Source organism: Equus przewalskii, chromosome 6, assembly GCF_037783145.1.
Source record: "Equus przewalskii isolate Varuska chromosome 6, EquPr2, whole genome shotgun sequence".
NCBI classification, from domain to species: Eukaryota; Metazoa; Chordata; class Mammalia; order Perissodactyla; family Equidae; genus Equus; species Equus przewalskii.
The window spans coordinates 31,900,079-31,921,280 of record NC_091836.1 but is presented as its reverse complement, the minus strand read 5'-3'; the positions used below and the strand labels follow the sequence as shown (position 1 = coordinate 31,921,280).

General features: G+C 37.5%; 1 protein-coding gene and 1 pseudogene across 1 annotated transcript; one reads left to right on the top strand and one right to left on the bottom strand.

Annotated features, from left to right (window-relative positions):
- Window positions 1–20,913, top strand: part of LOC139084051 (olfactory receptor 10G9-like) — a 39,997-nt pseudogene extending 19,084 nt beyond the window's left edge.
- Window positions 6,916–7,878, bottom strand: OR10G6 (olfactory receptor family 10 subfamily G member 6). The gene has a single exon (XM_008518871.2). The coding sequence runs from the start codon at window positions 7,864–7,866 to the stop codon at window positions 6,916–6,918; it is 951 nt and encodes a 316-aa protein (XP_008517093.2). The 5' UTR covers window positions 7,867–7,878.
- Window positions 20,914–21,202: the final 289 nt, after the last annotated feature.

Genomic DNA, 21,202 nt, shown 5'->3' with positions numbered 1-21,202 from the left:
GTTCTTTGGATAAACACCCAGCAGTGGAATAGCTGGATCATATGGTAGATCTATCCTTAATTTTCTGAGGATACTCCAAACTGCTTTCCATAGTGGCTGCACCAGTTTGCACTGCCACCAGCAATGAACAAGGGTTCCCTTCTCTGCACACCCTCTCCAACATTTGTTGTTTCCTGTCTTGTTAATTACAGCCATTCTGACCGGAGTGAGGTGATACCTCATTGTAGTTTTGATTTGCATCTCCCTGATAGCTAATGATGTTGAGCATCTTTTCATATGCCTGCTGGCCATCTGTATATCTTCTGTGGAGAAATCTCTGTTCAGATCTTTTGCCCATTTTCTAATTGGATTGTTGGTTTTTTTGTTGTTGAGCTGTGTGAGTTCTTTGTATATTTTGGATGTTAACCCCTTATCTGATATGTAGTTTGCAAATATGTTCTCCCAATTGTTAGGTTGTCTTTTCATTTTTTTGATGGTTTCCTCTGCTGTGCAGAAGCTTTTTAGTTTGATGTAGTCCCATTTGTTCATTTTTTCTTTTGTTTCCCTTGCCCGGTCAGACATGGGACTTGAAAATATGCTGCTCAGACCAATGTCATAGAGCGTACTGCCTATGTTTTCTTCTAGAAGTCTCATGGTTGTGGGTCTTACATTCAAGTCTTTAATCCATTTTGAGTTGATTTTTGTGCGTGGTGTAAAGGAATGGTCTACTTTCATTCTTTTGCATGTGGCTGTCCAGTTTTCTCAACACCATTTATTGAAGAGACTCTCCTTTCTCCATCGTATGCTCTTGGCTCCCTTGTCGAATATTACCTGCCCATAAACGTATGGGTTTACTTCTGGGCTCTCAATTTTGTTCCATTGATCTGTGTGTCTGTTTTTGTGCCAGTACCATGCTGTTTTGGTTACTATGGCTTTGTAGTATAATTTGAAATCGGGGAGTGTGATACCTCCAGCTTTGTTCTTTTTCCTCAGGAATCCTTTGGCTATTCGGGGTCTTTTACTGTTCCATATAAATTTTAGGATTCTTTGTTCTATTTCTGTACAAAATGTTGTTGGAACTTTGATAGGGATTGCATTGAATCTATAGATTGCTTTAGGAAGTATGGACATTTTAACAATGTTAATTATTCCAATCCAAGAGCACGGAATGTCTTCCCATTTCTTTGTGTCTTCTTCTATTTCTTTCAACAATGTTTTATAGTTTTCGGTGTACAGAGAGCATACGATGGAGAAAGGAAAGTCTCTTCAATAAATGGTGTTGGGAAAACTGGACAGCCACATGCAAAAGAATGAAAGTAGACCATTCCTTTACACCACGCACAAAAATCAACTCAAAATGGATTAAAGACTTGAATGTAAGACCCACAACCATGAGACTTCTAGAAGAAAACATAGGCAGTACGCTCTATGACATTGGTCTGAGCAGCATATTTTCAAGTCCCATGTCTGACCGGGCAAGGGAAACAAAAGAAAAAATGAACAAATGGGACTACATCAAACTAAAAAGCTTCTGCACAGCAGAGGAAACCATCAAAAAAATGAAAAGACAACCTAACAATTGGGAGAACATATTTGCAAACTACATATCAGATAAGGGGTTAACATCCAAAATATACAAAGAACTCGCACAGCTCAACAACAAAAAAACCAACAATCCAATTAGAAAATGGGCAAAAGATCTGAACAGAGATTTCTCCACAGAAGATATACAGATGGCCAGCAGGCATATGAAAAGATGCTCAACATCATTAGCTATCAGGGAGATGCAAATCAAAACTACAATGAGGTATCACCTCACTCCGGTCAGAATGGCTGTAATTAACAAGACAGGAAACAACAAATGTTGGAGAGGGTGTGCAGAGAAGGGAACCCTTGTTCATTGCTGGTGGCAGTGCAAACTGGTGCAGCCACTATGGAAAGCAGTTTGGAGTATCCTCAGAAAATTAAGGATAGATCTACCATATGATCCAGCTATTCCACTGCTGGGTGTTTATCCAAAGAACTTGAAAACACACAGGCATAAAGATCCTTGCACCCCTATGTTCATTGTGGCATTATACACAACAGCCAAGACTTGGAAGCAACCTAGGTGCCCATCAAGGGACGAATGGATAAAGAAGATGTGGTATTTATACACGATGGACTACTACTCAGCCATAAGAAATGACGAAATCCGGCCATTTGTGACAACATGGATGGACCTTGAGGGTATTATGCTGAGTGAAATAAGTCAGAGGGAGAAAGTCAAATGCCATATGATCTCACTCATAAGTAGAAGATAAATACGACAAAAAAAACCCCCACATAGCATTGGAGATTGGACTGGTGGTTACCATTTTGGAAGGGGGGAGGGGGGAGGGCAAAAGGGGTGACTAGGGTCACATGTGAGGGGATGCACTATAATTAGTGTTCGGGTGGTGAACATGATGTAATGTATACAGAATTTGAAATATGATGCACAACCAAAAAAAAATAAAAATGAAAAAAAAAAGGAAAAGAAAAGAAAACCAACAGACAAATAATTACGGCAATTAAGATAACTCAACAACTATTTAGAATATGAAACCAACATTTAAAAATCCAGAGCAGATTCCTGCTCTGTCTATAAAAAATTAACTGCTTCAGGAAATGCCTTCTCCCCATAACAGTCTAGAAAAACAGACAAAAATCTATGAAATCTTTCTTTTCAGACATTGGGTAAAAGGGAGCACAGGACCATGATTCCTGAAAGAAGGGAAACAAATGAGATAAGCCCTGAGATTGCCTGAATTCAATGCCTGGAGACAGTTTCCAGGTTTCAGAAACCCATAATCCACACAGCATTAGTTAAAATCCTCTCAAACTAATGTCTTAATATCAGGGCTTAATAGGCCAAAATTAAAACTGCTGTATATATGTCATAAAAAAACAGATAAAAATTTTAGAGGTGAAATATATAATAACTGAAATGAAAAAGCATAGTATATATATATATGAGTTCTGGGAAGAGGTAGACCTGTGTTCAAATCTAGGCTTTGTATAGACTGAGCAGCTTGGTAAAGTCCCTTGAAATTTCTGAGATTTAGTTTCCTAATAGGTAAATGATTAAAAAATACTTATGTTGAAAGTTTTTGAAAAGGATTCTGTATATATTTTAGTAATTTCAAATAATTTACTTCTAATTGATCACTTTAAAAAAATTATTTGCCTAATATTCTATGAGTTCACGTCCATCTTTGTAATAGCTTTAACATCCATTTTTCTATTTTTTTCTACAATCACTATAGTTAATAACAAACTCACTTGACTTTTTAATTTAAAATTTGTATTAATTGGTCATACTAGTATCTGTCATCCTTCTTCTCTAAATTTTTCCAATATGATGCTTTCACATTGACCATTCTTTATTCTCAACTTAAGAAAGTGGAGCTCCATCATCCAAAGCATAATCTAAACTTTTCAAAGCAAGTTCATTTCCTCTGTGTTATCTGAATATAGCATTTTCTTTCCGTTTAAATAGGCAACCCCTTTTACTAGTGTTTTATCCTTCATTGGGTTATATTTTTATCTCCTTAAGGGCCTAGAAATGTCTTTTATATTTTAGATACTCAATGAAAGTAGTTTAATAAAGGCTAATAAATGATACCCACGCAACAGTGATACAGGAAGAGATGCAGGGAGAAAATGGTGAGATTTAGAGCCTATAGTAATTACATGAGAGATTCTCAGTCACAGTGATACTGGATACACTACTCAGGAGGAAGTGATTTACCTGGCTGTGCTTGGGCCATTTATCCCCATGACCATCTTTTCAATTATAGTAGCTGGTTAGTTATCCCCTCTTTTTACTTACCTGAGCCCATTGTTTGCATTTTAACATTTCCTTTTTCTAAGAGGTCACTTCCAAGTGATATTTGCCCCATGTAACAAATAAAGACATAAGATTACTCTGCAAGTCCTTAAAGGTCCTAGAATTTTATTATTGCTTTCCGTTTTTCTGTATGAAATTCTCAGTAGAGAAATTGCTAAGTGCATTAAACACACAAGGGGTAGTCAAGTGCTATAAGTAGTAATGGACTATCAAAATAAATACATTATCTCGAAGAGAGCCCAGAAAAGTCCAGCTCCTAATGAAGGTCTTGCAAAACTTGATTTCTTCTAGACTTTCAACATCCCTGCTTTTTTTTTAAGGTTTTGTAGAGCTGCATGTGGATATGGGCAAGGCCTTATTTCTAAGAGGCATGGAGGATTTTATGAAACTCCTACGAACCTTTGCCTAGAGTTTGCATCTTATTATATTAGTAGGAACTCAATAGCCCCATCTACCACACACCCAAAGTGAATTTTTTGAAGTCTGAGCTCCACAAAATCTTCCAAAGCTTGGGATTGTGTGTTCACTGAATAATCAGAAAGGCAATTTCTATGGTTTACGGTATGGTCATCTTTGGATTTTGTCTCTTTGAATGTTTAGGAATTCTTTCCCTACGCGCACCCTTTCTAGTCTCTTCAATAGATCAGGCTCATTACCAGAGTTCTATTTGAATTTTTCCATCTTTTCCTTTTAAATATAATTGACCTTTCATCTTGAAATATACCTTCTATCTGTATCTGCATTTAAAATTTCTACAACCTTTGGCCTTAGTCTCTTGCTGAGTCACAACTGGATGATTAGAAATATAGCCTCCTACAACGATTTCTCAATTCTCATCTCTCCCTTAGTGAATTACTTCATCCTGCACAACATTGACTGATCAAATCCCAAGAGAGTTTGTCTTACTTATCTGTCCTAGAAATGCTAATCAACCCAACCTCACATATTTCTTTACTATGCAACATAAAAGTCTCAGTTTATAATTCAAAACTATCCAAAATCTGATTGATCGCTTGATCTCTTAAGAGGCAAAGTTGCATAAAAAGTTTACTTTGTGCAGTTCTTTCTAGTAGACAGTTCTAATTCTGGACTCATAGACTTAAGTTCACATATCAGCTCTGATGCTGTCTTAACTGTGTATAAAGAGCAAAATAAAATTTGTTGCTTATTGTTTTTATGGGGTAGGTTTCCTAGTTTAAAATGATGAGATATATTTTATATTTATAAGTATCTGAAAATACATTTAAAAGTAAAACAATAAATTGAACTTTTTATGTGACCCTTCATCTTTATGTGTGACTTGTTATTGGCTTTGATGAGAAAAGAGCTGCTCAACTTTGCTGTAATCTTATGTCCAGATAGGCTCTGCTCTGGCCCAGAAGCCTTATTAACTGAGTCCTGCTTCCTTTTGTGCCATGGGATGTTTAAGTTCCCATGACACCACGGTTTTGCATGTTTGACAAACATAGTTTGTAACTGCCTTGTCCCAGCCCCAAGGCTCCTCCTCCCAAGATAGTTAATTAGACTTTTTTAGTGTATTCTCCTAGCATCATCCCTAGGGGTTTATGTTCCTGTCACACAAAAAAATTCTGTCTACTCCTGTCCTATGACTGATTAGATTTTATAAGACCTTCAAACCATAGATTATCCTATACTTTCCAGGATTCCGACTGTATAAATTTCAGCCCTAAATATCTCTTTATCCTTTTCCTAAATTACTATAACACATATTGTACACTGAATTATGCCAATTGTTTTTATTCATTTTCTGGTCACATATTTTATCTCTCTGCCTCACATATAAATGCATCTTCTTCACATAAGATTATAAACTCATTTAGAATAGACAACACTGCCATAGTTTTGGAGTTATACTGAATAAATTTTTGTTGAACTGGATTGCCTAGTCATGCATATTTTGATGTTTAACCTTGCATTGCTGCTATTATAACAGATAGGATGAAAGGTCACTGACCGCACACATTCCATCTCAGAAAGTTTCTGGTTCATAAAAATCAGTTCTCTTTTATTATCCCAGCTTTTTAACAATTATAATTGACTTTGGAGACTATAGTCATCCTTGGGCTGTACTTTCTCATGTACATTTGAAACATCAATAAAACCATCTCTAGTACTCTGTATTCCATTACCTAGGAGTGAAGGGTCCCCACTTAGACACTGGTGACATTATCACAAGAAAGACCAATAGGATGGGCTTCATTCATCTTCTTGCAACCAGGTACATTCCCCATCCCATCCTGCTCCACATTCATACTCAGTTATGGAAAACTGCAAGAATGTGTTTTTGTAGCACATACGTCCTTCAGCTATCTCATATAAACTGCTTCATAAATATCCATGGAAGCATTAGGGAGACCTAGTCTATGTTGTGGAGCAGGAAAGCTTATCCTTGGCATGCCTACCTCAAGTTTACCAAAGTGGAGTCCTGTGCAAGATCAGAAGAGTAGAAATACTCAGGTCTTGATGCAGTGCACATGTAATGGCTCTCTCACATTGTGGTGAAGTTGTCCCCTCTAGTTAAAGTTCAAATTCAAGTTCATCTACCATTTTTGTCATAGTTAAAGGCAGAGAGTAGGGAGTAGAAAAGCCACTCACCTCACTAAACTTCAGTTTCCTCACAATTACATGGGAATAATAACACCCACCTCACATTATTCTTGTCAAGGTCAAATCACATGGTTTGCATGAAGGTTATTTGTAACCTGTAAAAAACTATATGGGTATCAACTCAGGGGTTAGAACCAATGATATACATGTAAATAGTTGCCACAGGGAAACAGAGTTTTTGTGTAGATATGTTACTTGTCATAGATCTTTTCTGCAAAATTCTATCCTTGCTAAGTTGCTTTGGTTGATTCCCACTGGAAGAAATACAGAAAATGATGTTTGAAAGCAGGTAACACTGTGGAACTTTCCAGGATTCCTACTTCTGTACCTAGGAGTCCTCTACTTCTGCATGAATCCTCCTTTATCTCTCTGTGGTAAATCGTCCCAGTTATCTGGTACCTCATCTGGTGCCCTAAATTTTAGTATCTACTGCATGTCTATGATGCATGGAGTTCATGAGACTGCACATCCTTGCGACCTACCAGCCTCCATAATGCTGCCTTCATCTCTTTGTTGCGGAGTGTGTAGATGATGGGGTTAAGCAAGGGAGTGATGACAGTGTAGAAGACAGCTACCACCGCATCCAGGGGTTCCTGTGAGCCAGGACGAAGATAAATGAAAGTGCAGGGCACATAGTAAACAATGACAACAGTGAGGTGGGCACCACAGGTGGAGAAGGCATTGCGGCGCCCATCAACGGACCGGATTTGCAGGATGGCAGCCACAATGCAACCATAGGAAGTAAGGATAAGCACAAAGCAGGTGAGGGCCAGGAATCCAATGTCCACAAAGGTGACCAGCTCGTTGATGGTGGTGTCAGCACAGGCTAGACGCAGCACAGCTGGGATGTCACAAAAGAAGTAGTCTACCCTGTTTGGACCACAGAAGGGCAGCCGGAATATGAAGCTTGTCTGGAAAAGTGAGTGGAGGGTGCCTCCCAGCCACGTGCCAAAAGCCAGATAGTTACAGACACTATGAGTCATGGTGGTGGCATAATGTAAAGGCTTACAAATGGCCAGGAAACGATCATAAGCCATTAGTGTGTAAAGGAAACATTCAGTGCAGCCCAAGAAATGGAAAGAAAAAAGTTGGATTACACAGCCCCCAAAGGAGATAACTCTACTATCCAAGAGAAAGCCAGCTAGCATCTTGGGGACAATGGCACAGGAAATGGTCATGTCCAAGAAGGAGAGGTGACATAGGAACCAGTACATGGGGCGATGGAACCGGCTGTCCACAAAGACAGTGAGGATGATGAGGCCATTGCCAGAGACAGTGAGGGCATAGATGACAAGGAAAGCTAGGAAGAGTGGTATCCCCAATTGTGGTGGGTAGTGCAAGCCCACCAAAATGAAGTGAGACACAGAAGTCTGATTTCCACCTTGCATTTCCTTGCTGCTCACATCTGCCAAAAAAGTAGCAGAAAGGAAAAGCTTACTGCCCTTTAAATTCTCTAGGCATTGTACATATATTCTGTGTCATTCCCAAATACAGACAGAAAAGGATCTCAGAAAAAGGGATCTTGCTCTTGCTTAGCTCTTGTTCCTAATCACTCTTTCTCCCCACACTCACTCAACTCCTCATTCTGAGATTCTGCTTGGTTCCAGGGAGCAATTGTTCTCTTCGAGATTAAAACTCATGTAATGGATGATGTGTATATAATTCAGGAGAGTGAAGGAAAGACCATACACAGGGCTTTCATGTCATGAGGAAGAAGTACAATCATATAAAACCTAAATCAATCTATGAAGAAATGGCTGTTCTGTTGTTTTCCTTCAGTTTTATCTCCGCTGTATGTACCAGAGAGTTAGGATATAGGTTATTTATTTATTTTTTAAGAATATGAGAGTTGCAATTATATTTCCTAATGTAAATGTGCCCAATAAAAATCTGTGTGGATTTTTAAAAATGCACTCTCTGGGCTACACATTAAACATACAATATTCAGAATCTTTGAAGTTGTAGCCAGAAGTAACTATTTTTATAAATTCTATTTCAAAAACACTCATGCTATTTAAAATCTTTCAGGATAGTGAAACAATACGAAATCTCAGCCCCAAGGCACCTGTTGTGATCTCTTCTCTCTGCTTCTGGATAAGTGCAGTCCATCTGTCCATCCATCCATTCATCAATCTGTTCGTTCAGTAAAGCAGCATATATTGTATCTTGAGAGCATAGCCTCTGAAGTCAGACCAAGTTTATACATCCTAGTTCCTCCACTTACACTCATTGGTAATCTTGGAAAAGCCATTTCACCTTTCTTTGCCTATTTCTAAAAGTGGGGACAGGCATAGTGCCTACCTCATAGGATTGTTGTAAGGATTAAATAAATTAATTTACATAATTCACAGTAGCACTTACTAAACATTAGCTGTAATTTTCTAGCAACGATGTGTTGTTGTCCTATTATTAGGCAAATTCAGTCATTACATTTGTGCCTCAGGTCTGAAGTGAACCTGTAGCTTCCAGTGAGTTGGAATAGGAGATGTGAGTCCTCCAACTTTGAAGCAGCCTCACAAAGAGCCTTTTCTCCCAGGGCTACTGGTGACGGTCATCAACCACAGTTAAAGGAAGAAATCAGAGAAGTGGCTAAGGGAATGCCAGAGCTCTTCCACTGAGGGATCAAGTGAGGTGTATCCTTCCTAGTGTCACCTTTCTCCTACCAATCTTTGCTCTAATAGTCTGTTTACCAACTGAAGGCAAACATCCAAAATAGTATGTCACCTTCCTGAGGACTCAGGGGCCACCGAGAATCATTCAGAAGGCTTCAGAGGGTGTGGAATGAAATTTGGTTTCCAACTGGACTCCTAGTAGGCAAAAGAACCAAGGTTGCAGCTATGGTTTCTCTCTGGCTATTTCCTCTCCTTCTTCTACTGCATGAATCACCATGTGTCCATAATCTTACCCCTTTCCCTCTTCTTCAGTGACATGAGACCAATCTTAACAGGGAAAACAGACTTTCTGGGGGCTGAATAATTTCCTGGGTCATGAGATTTTCCTTGTTAAACCTAGGAGAGTCCAAGAAAAACTGAGACAGGTGGTCACCGTAAGTAAAAATCTAAACCTCATAGAAACTAAATAATCTCTCAACATGTAGCTACAGAATCTATTCTGAAACAATTTCAGAGGAAATTCTTAGAGGCTTCCTACCCGCTTCTTTGTTTCCCAACCTTTAATAGCACCACAGTGCCCAGCGAGAAAGTCCAAACTTACTGCCATAGCCTATAAGAGTGGCATAATCTGATGTCTACCTATTTCCCTAGCCTCTTCTCTCTACATGCCATCCCCAAAATTTGTTCTGTAGCGAAATATTCTTTCATGTTTCCTTATAGATTAGTCCTTCTCATGTGGAATGGCCTTGTTCCTCTGATGCCTGAAAATTTTCTACTAACCTTTCAAGATCCCATTCATGTGTGATCTACTAAGTGAAGCCTTTCTTCCCTTTCTGCCAAATGGCCACTCATTCTTCTCAGCCTCCACAGTACTTCATTCATGTTTCTATGATAAGCTTATTCAGCATATTTCAATTTACCCCTTTGTATGTCTGATTCCTCCTATTAAACTGTGAGGTCCTACAAGGACTTTGTCTCATTTTTCTTTTCATCGCAAGTTTGTAGCATACCTTGCACAAAAAGATTCTTAAATCTCATTCAATATCTACATTCTGCTCTGTCTGGATATCCCTATTATCTAAACACTGAATCCAGGGTACTATCAATTAGGTCTTATAATCTAGCTGATGAAATCATAAGAATTCTAATACTGAGACTGTTAGAACTGGCTAGCTATGTTATTTTGATCAAATCTCTTAATATTCCTACTTTCAGTTTCTCAGTTGTAAAAAAAAAAGAGAGAGAGAGAGAGAGAGAGAGAGAAGGAGGAGGAGTTGGTACAGATTCCCCCCAAAAAAGAAATAGCAATCTAGCAATCTCGTCTGCATCCATATCAATACACATCTTAAATTTTGTTCTTACACACAGACAATCAATTTTCCTCCTAGCCTCTATTCTCTTCTGGACTATATATTTTTTCTCTTATCTCCCTGCTGCCTTGACATCTCAGTCTTCATTCACTTTTATAATTTATTGTCCTCTCTGCGCAGAAATAATCATTTTTTTCCTCTGGGAAGATATAAAAATAGCCCTAGCTTACTCTTTAACAAGTAAAACTTCTCTAGTTACATTGTGTATGCAATTTAGTCAGTACCACATAATATCATCAACATATGATATATTCATCTGTGTAATGGGAAAAGAAGCAGTTTCTATAAGTATTCTTGGGGAAGAGGACATTAGTATCCAAATACTAGCTATATCTGGCCTTTTCAAATCCTGTATGAACTAAACTAGGCTTAAAGTAGATCCTGAAACTCATCTGGGTCAGAAAACTCTGAGAGGTAAATTGGCCTTTGGTAGGCAGACTACAGAGGTCTTCCCCTCTCCCACCACTTATTTGTAATGCCTGACTGTCTTCTCTGTTCCCAACGTACTTTTACTAAATATGTATCTTAGAAGAATTTCCATTACTACACCTCCTCCTCCCTTCTGGAGTCTTCTCTGCTGATGGTCACTACCTGGATGTGAGTATGCCAAGAGGCGATGGCCTGCTGCTTGCCTCAGCTTCCTCTTGCTCCTTGCTGTTTCTTGTGGAGGTTCCTTTTTGAGCTCAACAGGTTCCCTGGTCTTGCCCTCTGACACATCCCTTCTTGATTTTGTCACTGTCTCTTTCTGTACACTTGTCTGGGCTCGCCTCTTTTCTTTTTAGCCTTTTTGAAAGTGTTGGCAATGTTGTCCCTAGGCTTAGAATTCTAGAGTCTTGCTTCCTATCAAGCAGCTGTTCCTTCTTTCAGTCCTCATGGGATGGGGGCAGGGTGCTGACATCACTTTCGCTTCACCCTTCAGGGGCACTTAACTTTCATGGAATAAGTTGCAGTGGGCTTTGTTAACAGTGAAACGTGAACTATGGCTATTCCAGGAAGTGTATTTAGTTGCTAGTGGTGTCCCTGTAGCATAGGATCCTGCTAAGAATATACACTGATCAGGAGTCAGGAAGGATCACTCCTTCCATTTCTCTGGGTTTTAGTTTTCTCATCTATAAATTGGAGATAATGTTGCCTTATCTACTTATCCTGTACAGCTATGGGGATAGAATTTGAAAGAATTTTAAAGCCAAAGATGCTACAGAAATGCCATATGTTAATTACTTTAAAAGTGCCCTTTGACTTTACTCAGATTGAAAGAGTAAATTACTAGGACATTGCAGTAGCATAGGCAAAATTATCTTGGGCAGAACTGTCTAGATCAACCAATATGCAAATAGGAGACTAAGCTAGAAGGAGTATGAAAAACTTGACAATCTCTTAGAAGTCAAACACACGTAGATTAGAGCTGGAAGGCCCTTTAGAGAATTGATCTAGAGCACATCCCATTTTACACTTAAAAAAAATTAATTCTGAAGAGAATAAGAGCTTTTCCAAAGGTGAAAGGTCGTACTGTTTAGTTAGTGGATAAAATCTCACAGAAGTGTATGCAGATATATAATATGGAATCACTCAACTATGAGAATAGAGGAAGTTTTAGTTTTGAAATAGTGCTGGGCAAACTATAGATCAATAAATATTTGTTAAAATACTTTTTGTCTTTTAATATGTTTTAATTATTTACTTTGAATCATTGTTGCTATACAATTTTTAAGTAACATATTGTGAGACACAACATTGCACATGGTCTATTTTTTGAAGGAGCCATTCTCCACTTAAGGAATCAAATAAAATCAGCATCAAGTATTTCAGTCTGTATTTATTAGTACATTTTCCTATTACCAGGACATGATTTCCTAGTTTTTCTCTATTTCCTCATGATGCTAAGTTTAAGTCAGACTTAGGGTTCTGCTCAGAAGTAATTTTACATATAGGAAGAGAGACAGAAGGAATTTAAGACTCAAATACCTAATCTTCCCTGTCAGTTCTGTGATATCCCTGATGGGAACATGTATTTACATAGAATAATATAAAGCAAAGGAATACTTGATTACAAATTGGGGCTTTGGTTCCAAAGTCCAATGTGGATCCTTGGCCTTGAAAAGTTAGGAAGACCTTTATCTATATGAAGGAGCCTAAGTGGTTGTTTTTTTAACTCTAGACCTCTCTTTGCTTTCCACTTGATTTTCTATGTGGACGGAGCCATGGAATGTCTCTGGGAGAGGGATGGCAATTCCTAGTGCAAGTAACAACTTACAGGGAGGGTCTAAGAATCTCAAATCTGCACATTTTCAAATAAAGGACATACTGAAGCTCAGAGATTTTCCATGATTGTGATAAAATGTCTTATTTTGTTGTGGCAACCCAGCAGAAATAGCAAAAAACAAACCACGTATTTTGAATGCAGATTATTAATTACAGTATCAAATTAACTTCTTATTTTGCCAGGGTTCTCATGTAAAATTAGGAAATGATTAGAAAAAACAAGGTTCTAAGAAATGGAATGGGGAATAGTGGCAGGATTTGGATGATATGGTGCCTGAATCCTCAACCCCATGCTGAATCTCTGTACCCAAAAAAAGCATCCCCTTCAGCCATCTCTGATGAGGCAGTTCTTGCTTTTCTTGGAGATCCAAAAGGCCTCTCCAAACAGAAAGATGGTTTTCCTTAGTCAAACACCTCAAGTGTCCTTCTCCCTTCCCCAGTCCAGCCCCCTCCCCACATTAGTTTCCATCAGATGAATGCCATTTCTGAAAGAGTTTGACCAAGGAAATAAGAATGTCATCAAAGATTTGGATAAATTATCAGTATGAGCTATCCAGAAGTCCTTCACTCAGTGTGCTAACTTGGTCAGATGATAGTAGCTTTACACTATTTACTTACCAATTGATTGACTAACACTTGGACTCAATGGTGGTTCATACTAAATAAAAATATTGGGAAAGGAATCGGTGACTTGAGAAACTGGAAGTGTGGAAGTGGCTTTACCATGTACAGCCTGTCCACTCATGCACAAAACGAAGCCTGAAAGGGTCAAGAAGTTACGCCTTTTACCAAGGCTCTAAGGATTGCACCGAGAAGAGATACTATCAGGAGTCAAGGATACTGTTTGAAATCGATGCAGCTGAAATGTGCTTTTAACTTTTATGATCTTTTAAGGATCATGAGTAGTGGGCTTTAACTATTAGGCAAGAGGTGGGGAAAGGTATCAGAATGAGTTGTCAGCAGTGTGATAGTCTAAATGGACCAACCAGCAAAGAATTTTGCCAAACCAGAAAATCCTTCCTTCTTGATTAACATAACAAAATTCTACCATGTCTTATAAATAGAGGACAAAATTGAGCTACCATGAGTGTCATCACCCCTACCCAATTTCCTGGTTGAGTCAGTTCACTGATTCAGTACCATTTTAGAGAAGGAAAGTCTAGGTATGCCCTACAGTAACATTACAAGCATCTACTGTGCATATTCTTCGCAGATTTCCCCAAATACACCTGTGTTCTTTTCATGGAATAACCAGTTAAGGAAAATGTCCAGATCACTTTTGATGTCTTGAACTCTGGCTTTGTTTGGTGATAAATGGAGCTTTGAACTAAGTCCATCTTAGCAAAATGTCAAAGTACTCTGCAACTATTTCCTAGTTCATGAATGCGGGTTGGAATTGATGTTCTTGCAACTGAGAGAATCTGCACATTGACCTCTCAACACTGGGGTAAGTAGGGACTATTTTGATAGAGAGAGCCATGTGGAAGCCCTGGGTCTCCCCACTTTCAATAAAAGAGTCATAAAAATTTTCGTGTCTTTGGGAAGGCCCATGGAGATTAATATCACTCCTAAAGATGAAAGATTCAGGATGGAAATTTATATAACATCTCCATTTAACTCTGTAGTATGACAGGTGCAGAATGACAGAGAATTGTAAGTTTAATGGAGCAGTTACTAATGTCAAAACTCCTAATCTAGACATGGTCTTGTTAGAGTACATCAGTAGAACCATTAGCACGGTGATCCCCAACTGATAAATGCTTTTAACTTGTAAAAGTTTCCAAATACAAACTGTTAAACATAAAAAGTTTCCACATACAAAATACATATGTACACATATATAATATTAAGCAAAACACATGCAATCATGATCCAATTGAAGAACGAAATGTCGTAAGAACCATTGTAATGTCCTCCGTGCTTTTCTCCTATGACATCCTCTTCTCTCTCAATGAGAAACAGTGACTATACTGAAATTTCTGTTAACCCTTCCCTTGATTTTCTTCTGTAAGTTTACCAACTATGTGTTCATTTCTCTTTTGAACTAAATAATATAAATGGAATCATACAGCAGTATCATTACTTAAAAATAATGTTTTTGAAACTCATTGATTTTGATGGCTGGAGTTTACTCACTTTTTGTTTTTTACCTTTGTAGTATCTATTTTATGACTAAACCACATTTTTCTTTCTTCTCTGTCTTTTTTCACGTTGTTCTTTCCTTTTCCAAACATTTGTGTTGTTGACTTTTTTTTGCTGTACATGAGCAGCGTTGTTAAGTATATTTTTATATGTGGTAGGAAATACATATGTACAAAATTTATGTAGATTCCTGGAAAAGGACTGCTGGACCATAGGTATACATACGTATCTGTAGCTATGTTGAAGATCTAGCGTTTATACCAATTTTCACATTAACTAGGAGCATAAGAGATCTCTTTTGTTCCACATTCTTGCTACTACTTGGTATATTCATATTTTACAATTTTTTTCCGAATCTTGAAAGTATGAAATTATATCTTATTGTAATTCTAATATGCATTTCCATGATTACCAATGAAGTCAAACATGCTTTCCTTGTTTTCTAGCCATTCCTGTTTTTCATTCTCTGAAAAGTTTGTATGGGCACACTGCATGATGAGAAATATCTGGCTGGCCATATGAACACAAAATTGTAGAATTACTGGCTCTTATCCCTCTACCAAACAAAATATTGGTCCTAACACATAAGGCAATGATTTTGTTGCTTTGCCCTCTTCCTTATCCCAACACTGAGTCTAGCTAATTCCATGGGATGCCTCTGCATATAACTATATCCAGAGGTAAGAAGTAATAGCAAATGACTGCAAATTAATTTGACAATACGGAAATGTGTTTGTGTCCTGCATGAATAATGGTTTGATTCACCCTGTTTGGCAACATCAACATGCTGAGTTTCCTGATAAGAAAAGTATTGAAACAACCAGAAGTCATTAATGTAAGCTATTACCTCGTAACCATTTGCAAAATAAGTATTGTACTTCCTACATGTGTTTTCTATATGGCTTTGACATGTATGCATTTATGTGCTTTAGTTTTCTCCCTTCCATTCACTCTCTTATATTATATATAAGATGTGTTCATGGTAACTATATTCTTTTGTTCTTAGGTCACACAATGTTGAGTTAGAATTACTCAGAACCAGAGATGCAATCGTCATCACTCAGAGATTCCAGATTTGAATCTGGATGAAATGAATGGTGATATATTGGAATGACTCCCTCTGTGAAGGGAGTGACACGAGGAAGAAAGTTGCATTGTATTTGGTGCTGACATCGTGTGTGTGTAAAAATGAGGGGAAGCATGTATACAAATGGTGCGTGATCAATCTAGTGGACTGGCCTGAATCTTTATTGGTTTACTTGTTTTCAAACATTTTGGCTGAGTTTCTTTTAAACTCCCTTCCTGTAGGTGGGACTGCCTTCTGCTATAAGAAATATCAGATGACTTCCCATTCACTCTAGCAAATAGGAAACATGGACATGGGATCTAGGCTTGGTCAATAAGATATATCAACCCAGGCTTTGGTTCAGAAGCAAGCAGCAATAAAAGGTACATACAAGATATACATACATACACGGAAGACAAAATGAATTCAGATGGTGACAATGCGTACATTACCAACACAGTTTTGAAAGGCAGGGCTGACAGTATGCCACCAGTGCTTTAAGGGGTTTGTGCCTGTGGTGATCATGGGCACTTGGTCGATCTGAGACGTGCATGAAAACAGCAGTGGGACCTTCACCAGATATTTGTTAGGCACGATTTTGCAATAATTCTACCTGGCTTTCGTGTTTCCTATTGCTTTTGCAAGCTTGATTTTTTTTCTTTACTGGTTTGTTTGTTACATGGGTGTGTATGTATGTGAGGGAGGGTTGTGTTTTAACTGAAATATAAATTTTTGTTTAACTTGTTTTTTTCACATAAATTATATATTGTAGACATCCCTACAGGTCACTAGATCAATATCCAATCCTTTTATTTTCTTGTTTCTTTATGTATACAATAATTTTAAGGTAATTAGATTATAACATGTATGCTATATTATTATTTTTGTCTTTTAATATTTTTCTCTTTTCGTTACTTCCACCCTTCAATCCCAGATTAACAGCCTTATTTATATCCTTCAGTTTCTTGCTCTATGCTCCTATAGTATACAAGTTGTCATTGTTTGCTTTACAAAAATGGCACAACGCTAACCACACTTCTGTGCATCATGTTCCCCCTACCACCACCTACTGAAAATATCTCATGAAAACCCTTCAAAGTTGGCTGGTGTGATTATAATTCAATCTTTTTCAAAGCTTAATATTTCGTGATGTAACAACACCATGATTGATTCAACCATTCTTCTTTAGGAATATTCATTTTGTTTTTAGTTGTTTTGCCAGTATAAACCATGTATCAAGACACATGCTTGAATAAATATACGTATCTACTGGTGCTTTTATTTTTATGAGACAGATTCCTGGAGTGGAATAACTGCATTTCAGAGTACATTTATTTTTAAAATTCAGTAACTATTGTAATACTGCTTTCTCAAAGACAGCAGTGCAACTACACACATTTATACCAACAATATGGAAGATGAAGCTTTTACCTTCATCCAAGCAGCAACAGATGTTGATATTAGTAACTTGAATAATTATCACAATTTGTAAAAGTTCAGACAAATCAATAAGAAAAAGACTATTACCTTAAAAGAAAGGAATTAATAATGCTCATGAAAGTCTAATTTACAAAATAAGATATACTTATGAAATATCATGTGTTTACTCATGCTTGCAAAAGCAATGAAAGTTATGACAGCAATAGATTCTAATTATTACTTATACAACTGGGAAATAATTATGTCTTTAGGTATTTCATTAGGAAAAGTCACTCTAAAACTCTAAGCAACAAAAAAAGTTTGGAAACTTAGATTTTTTGAACCACCTTAAAAAGATGGTGAAAAAGAGAGTGCTGTTGAGATGGAGAGTGTAAACAGATGATGACCATTTATGGATTCTGGACAATTTTAAGTTGAGAGTAAGCAGTTGTGAATCTATCTGCATGACCAGGCAGGGAGAGGGTAATTGAGTCCTCCTTTCCTCTTAGGTATAAATATTAGTTCTAGAAAGACATGAACTCTTCTCAGGAGTGCTCAAATAACAAACACGTGGAGAAATATATGCATGATTGTTAAAAACCTGTCATTACTCTCTTCCTGTTGTTTTTCTCCTCATCAGGGTCCTGAAGACCCAAGAGTAATCCTCTCCCCTGAGACACTAAATCAAGTTAAGCTCCTACCCATCCTGCCATGTTAGTTTCCGTTACCTGTACTTCAACTAGTTAGGTCCTTGAGGAGACATGAATCACTCTTTCTCAACAAGGAATCACAGTCATATCTGTTCTTTGAGTAATGATTTGCAAACTAGTGCCTCTTTATAGCATGTAGAAACTGAAAAATTTTGGGAAAAAACACCACAGATGAGTTTTATACTGAAATGAATCACAAGATGTAAGATGAGTTCTTAGAAAGGTAGATTTCTCTTATTTCCCTCTGTTTTCCTTGTTAAATTCCATTCACAGCCAAGATACTTGGGGATTGTTAGACTTCCTTCTAAATTAGGTTATCTAGTCTCTCTCTCCTTCCCAATATAAGTATAATTAATAATTGAGGGCCTACAAATAGGGACTAATTGCCACAGCTTGGACAAATGAGTCAAACATTGATGCCTCTGATTATTAATCTTTCCTAAAGCTCAGGCTACATTGTAATGCATGTGATGAAAATTTTTGTATCTCATCTAATCTGAATGTGAGATTGTCCTGGTGATGGGATCCTGCTGGTACAAGAGAGATTTTAGAAATACGTCTGTTCTACTATTGTGTTTTTCTCTTTTTGCTGAGAAAGATTGGCCCTGATCTAACATCTGTGCCAATATTCCTTCACTTTATGTGTGGGTTGCCACCACAACATGGCTGAGCAGCGGTATAGGTCCATGCCCAGGATCCAAAACTGCTAACCTGGGCCACTGAAGCTGAGTGTGCTGAACTCAACCACTACGCCACAGGGCAAGCCCCTGTTTGTTCTACTTTTTGAGTTATGATATCCATGTAGGTGATTATGATAATTCTCTCTGCTATTTATTCTCTTATTTGAAAATAACATAGCTTTAATGCAGCTTAAGCTACATTGCCTGGAAATAGGATAAATTTTATCTGGGCTTTGCTAAGAGCAGAAATTCTTGTTTTTCTCACATTGATGAGCCAGTTTCAGAGTCTTCTCTCATAGAACAATTAATACCAATCCTGAACGCGACAGTATTTTGGATTAAATCAATAACAGCATTTCTGCCTCACTTTTTCATTGTACAGAGTTCCAACTTTTCTTTACATCAAGCTGACATAGGTCTTTTCCTCTTGCATTGGTTCCATTTTTCCTGTCTCAGGTAGTAAGTTTTAAATAAGAATGATATACTTGATGGAACTGTCTTCTCTTTTGAAAGCATTGCCTGGATTTACAAGAACAACAAGTAGAAAATGAAGGAAGAGATGTCTCTAACATAACCAATCTTAGAAAATATTTAGATGTCTAGGATAGAAGGATGTATGTTAGAAGAATGTCTGCCGCATGGATTGTGGTTGGGAGAATACACATGGACTTTATGTTCTTAAAAACTCATGAAGGATGGTCTACTGCAAGAGAAGCATGAGGCTAGCAGTGTGTGAGGCTTGGTATTTTCTGGATAACACAGCAGATGGCAGGGATCCTGTTATAGAGTTGAGATTCTTAACCTCCTCTGAACGAAGTCTCTTTATAAGCAGATGGTGGTGGAAGTGAGACATGAGTACCAATACCAGTGATGAAATTTCAAACAGACATCTAGCTTTGAAATTGAGAAGTCTCTACAGCACAAAGAGAATTTATTTATTCTTCCTCCCTCTTTCCTTTCCCCACTTCTCTCTCTAAACATGTCTATATATATGTACATATATGTATATATTTTTATATGTGTGTATATATATTCATATATATGTATATATTTATATATATATATAGTATTATGGAATTTGTATTACAGAATTGACTTTCTTGATATATCTATCTATAGACAGATAAGGATAGACATAGAGATAGAGATAGAGATGATACAGATATAGATATATCAGATGGCCGGGTAGTTAGAACTTGAAGGTGGCCTCTAAAGCTGAGAACGATGCTCTCTGCCAAGAGCCAGCAAGAAAATAGAGCTACCAGTCTTAAAGCTTCAAGGAAATGAATTTTGCCAACAACCTCAATAAGCTTGGAAGAGGATCCTGAGCCTCAGATGAGAGTATATTCTCAGATGAGATTACAGACCCAGCTGACTCCTTGATTTCAACTTGAAAAACTGTAAGATATTAATTTGAATTGTTTTATGGTGCTAGGTTTGTGATAATTTATGATACATCATTAGAAATTAATACAAAAGGTTTCTCTTACTTTCACTTGCATATATCTATGTGCCTCTATTTGTGTGTGTGTGTGTGTGTGTGTGAGGGAGAGAGAGAGACATACAGAGAGATGATGATGATGAAATCATTCTATCACCTTTACAAAAGAAGCTTTGTAATAAGCAAAGTTGACTATAACGCTACCATAGATGATGCAGTAGCTACGTAGAGAATCGGTCCTCAGTTCCCAATTAAATACTGGATGTTCTTTATATTCCCAGAGGGAGAGGGACCATAGGTGTGGAGAAATGACACCCTGCTCTTTGGAATCTTCTGTGATATACTTCCCATCCTCAAACTGGCTTTTGCAGACACCTCTGTCAATGAGATGGTGATCTTTGTCGGGGTAGTGGCCTCAGGCTGTTTTCTCCTGATAGTGCTATCCTATGTGTCCATTGTCTATTCCATCCTGAAGATCCCCATCTCAGAGGGGAGACACAGAGCCTTTCAGACCTGCACCTCCCACTGCATTGTGATCCTTTGTTTCTTTGTTTGCTGTGTTTTCCTTTACATGAGGCTAGGCTCCAAGGATGCTGTGGATGGGGTTGTGGCAATTTTCTCCACTGTGCTTACACCTCTTCTAAACCCTGTGGTGTATACCCTATGGAACAAGGACGTGATGAAAGCTCTGTTGAAGCTGAAAGACAAAGTATCATATTCTCAGAACAAATAAACACTTGATGTAGATATGCTTATCTAAAAAAAAAAAGAAAAGAGTCCTATGATTTAATCATCAACATGTAATTTATTGCATGTATAGCTTTCAGTGTTAACATTTTCCAAAACTACCTACTCAGGACTATTTGTTGCATTAATTTTTCTGAGGAATTTTAAAAATCACATTATATTTTTAATCATGAGATTCTTTTATTATGTAGCCAAATAAAAAATTATGTCGTAATATATTTGGTAATGTTTATGGCAATACGATTTGGTTTGATTTTTTCATTTAGGTAAAATTG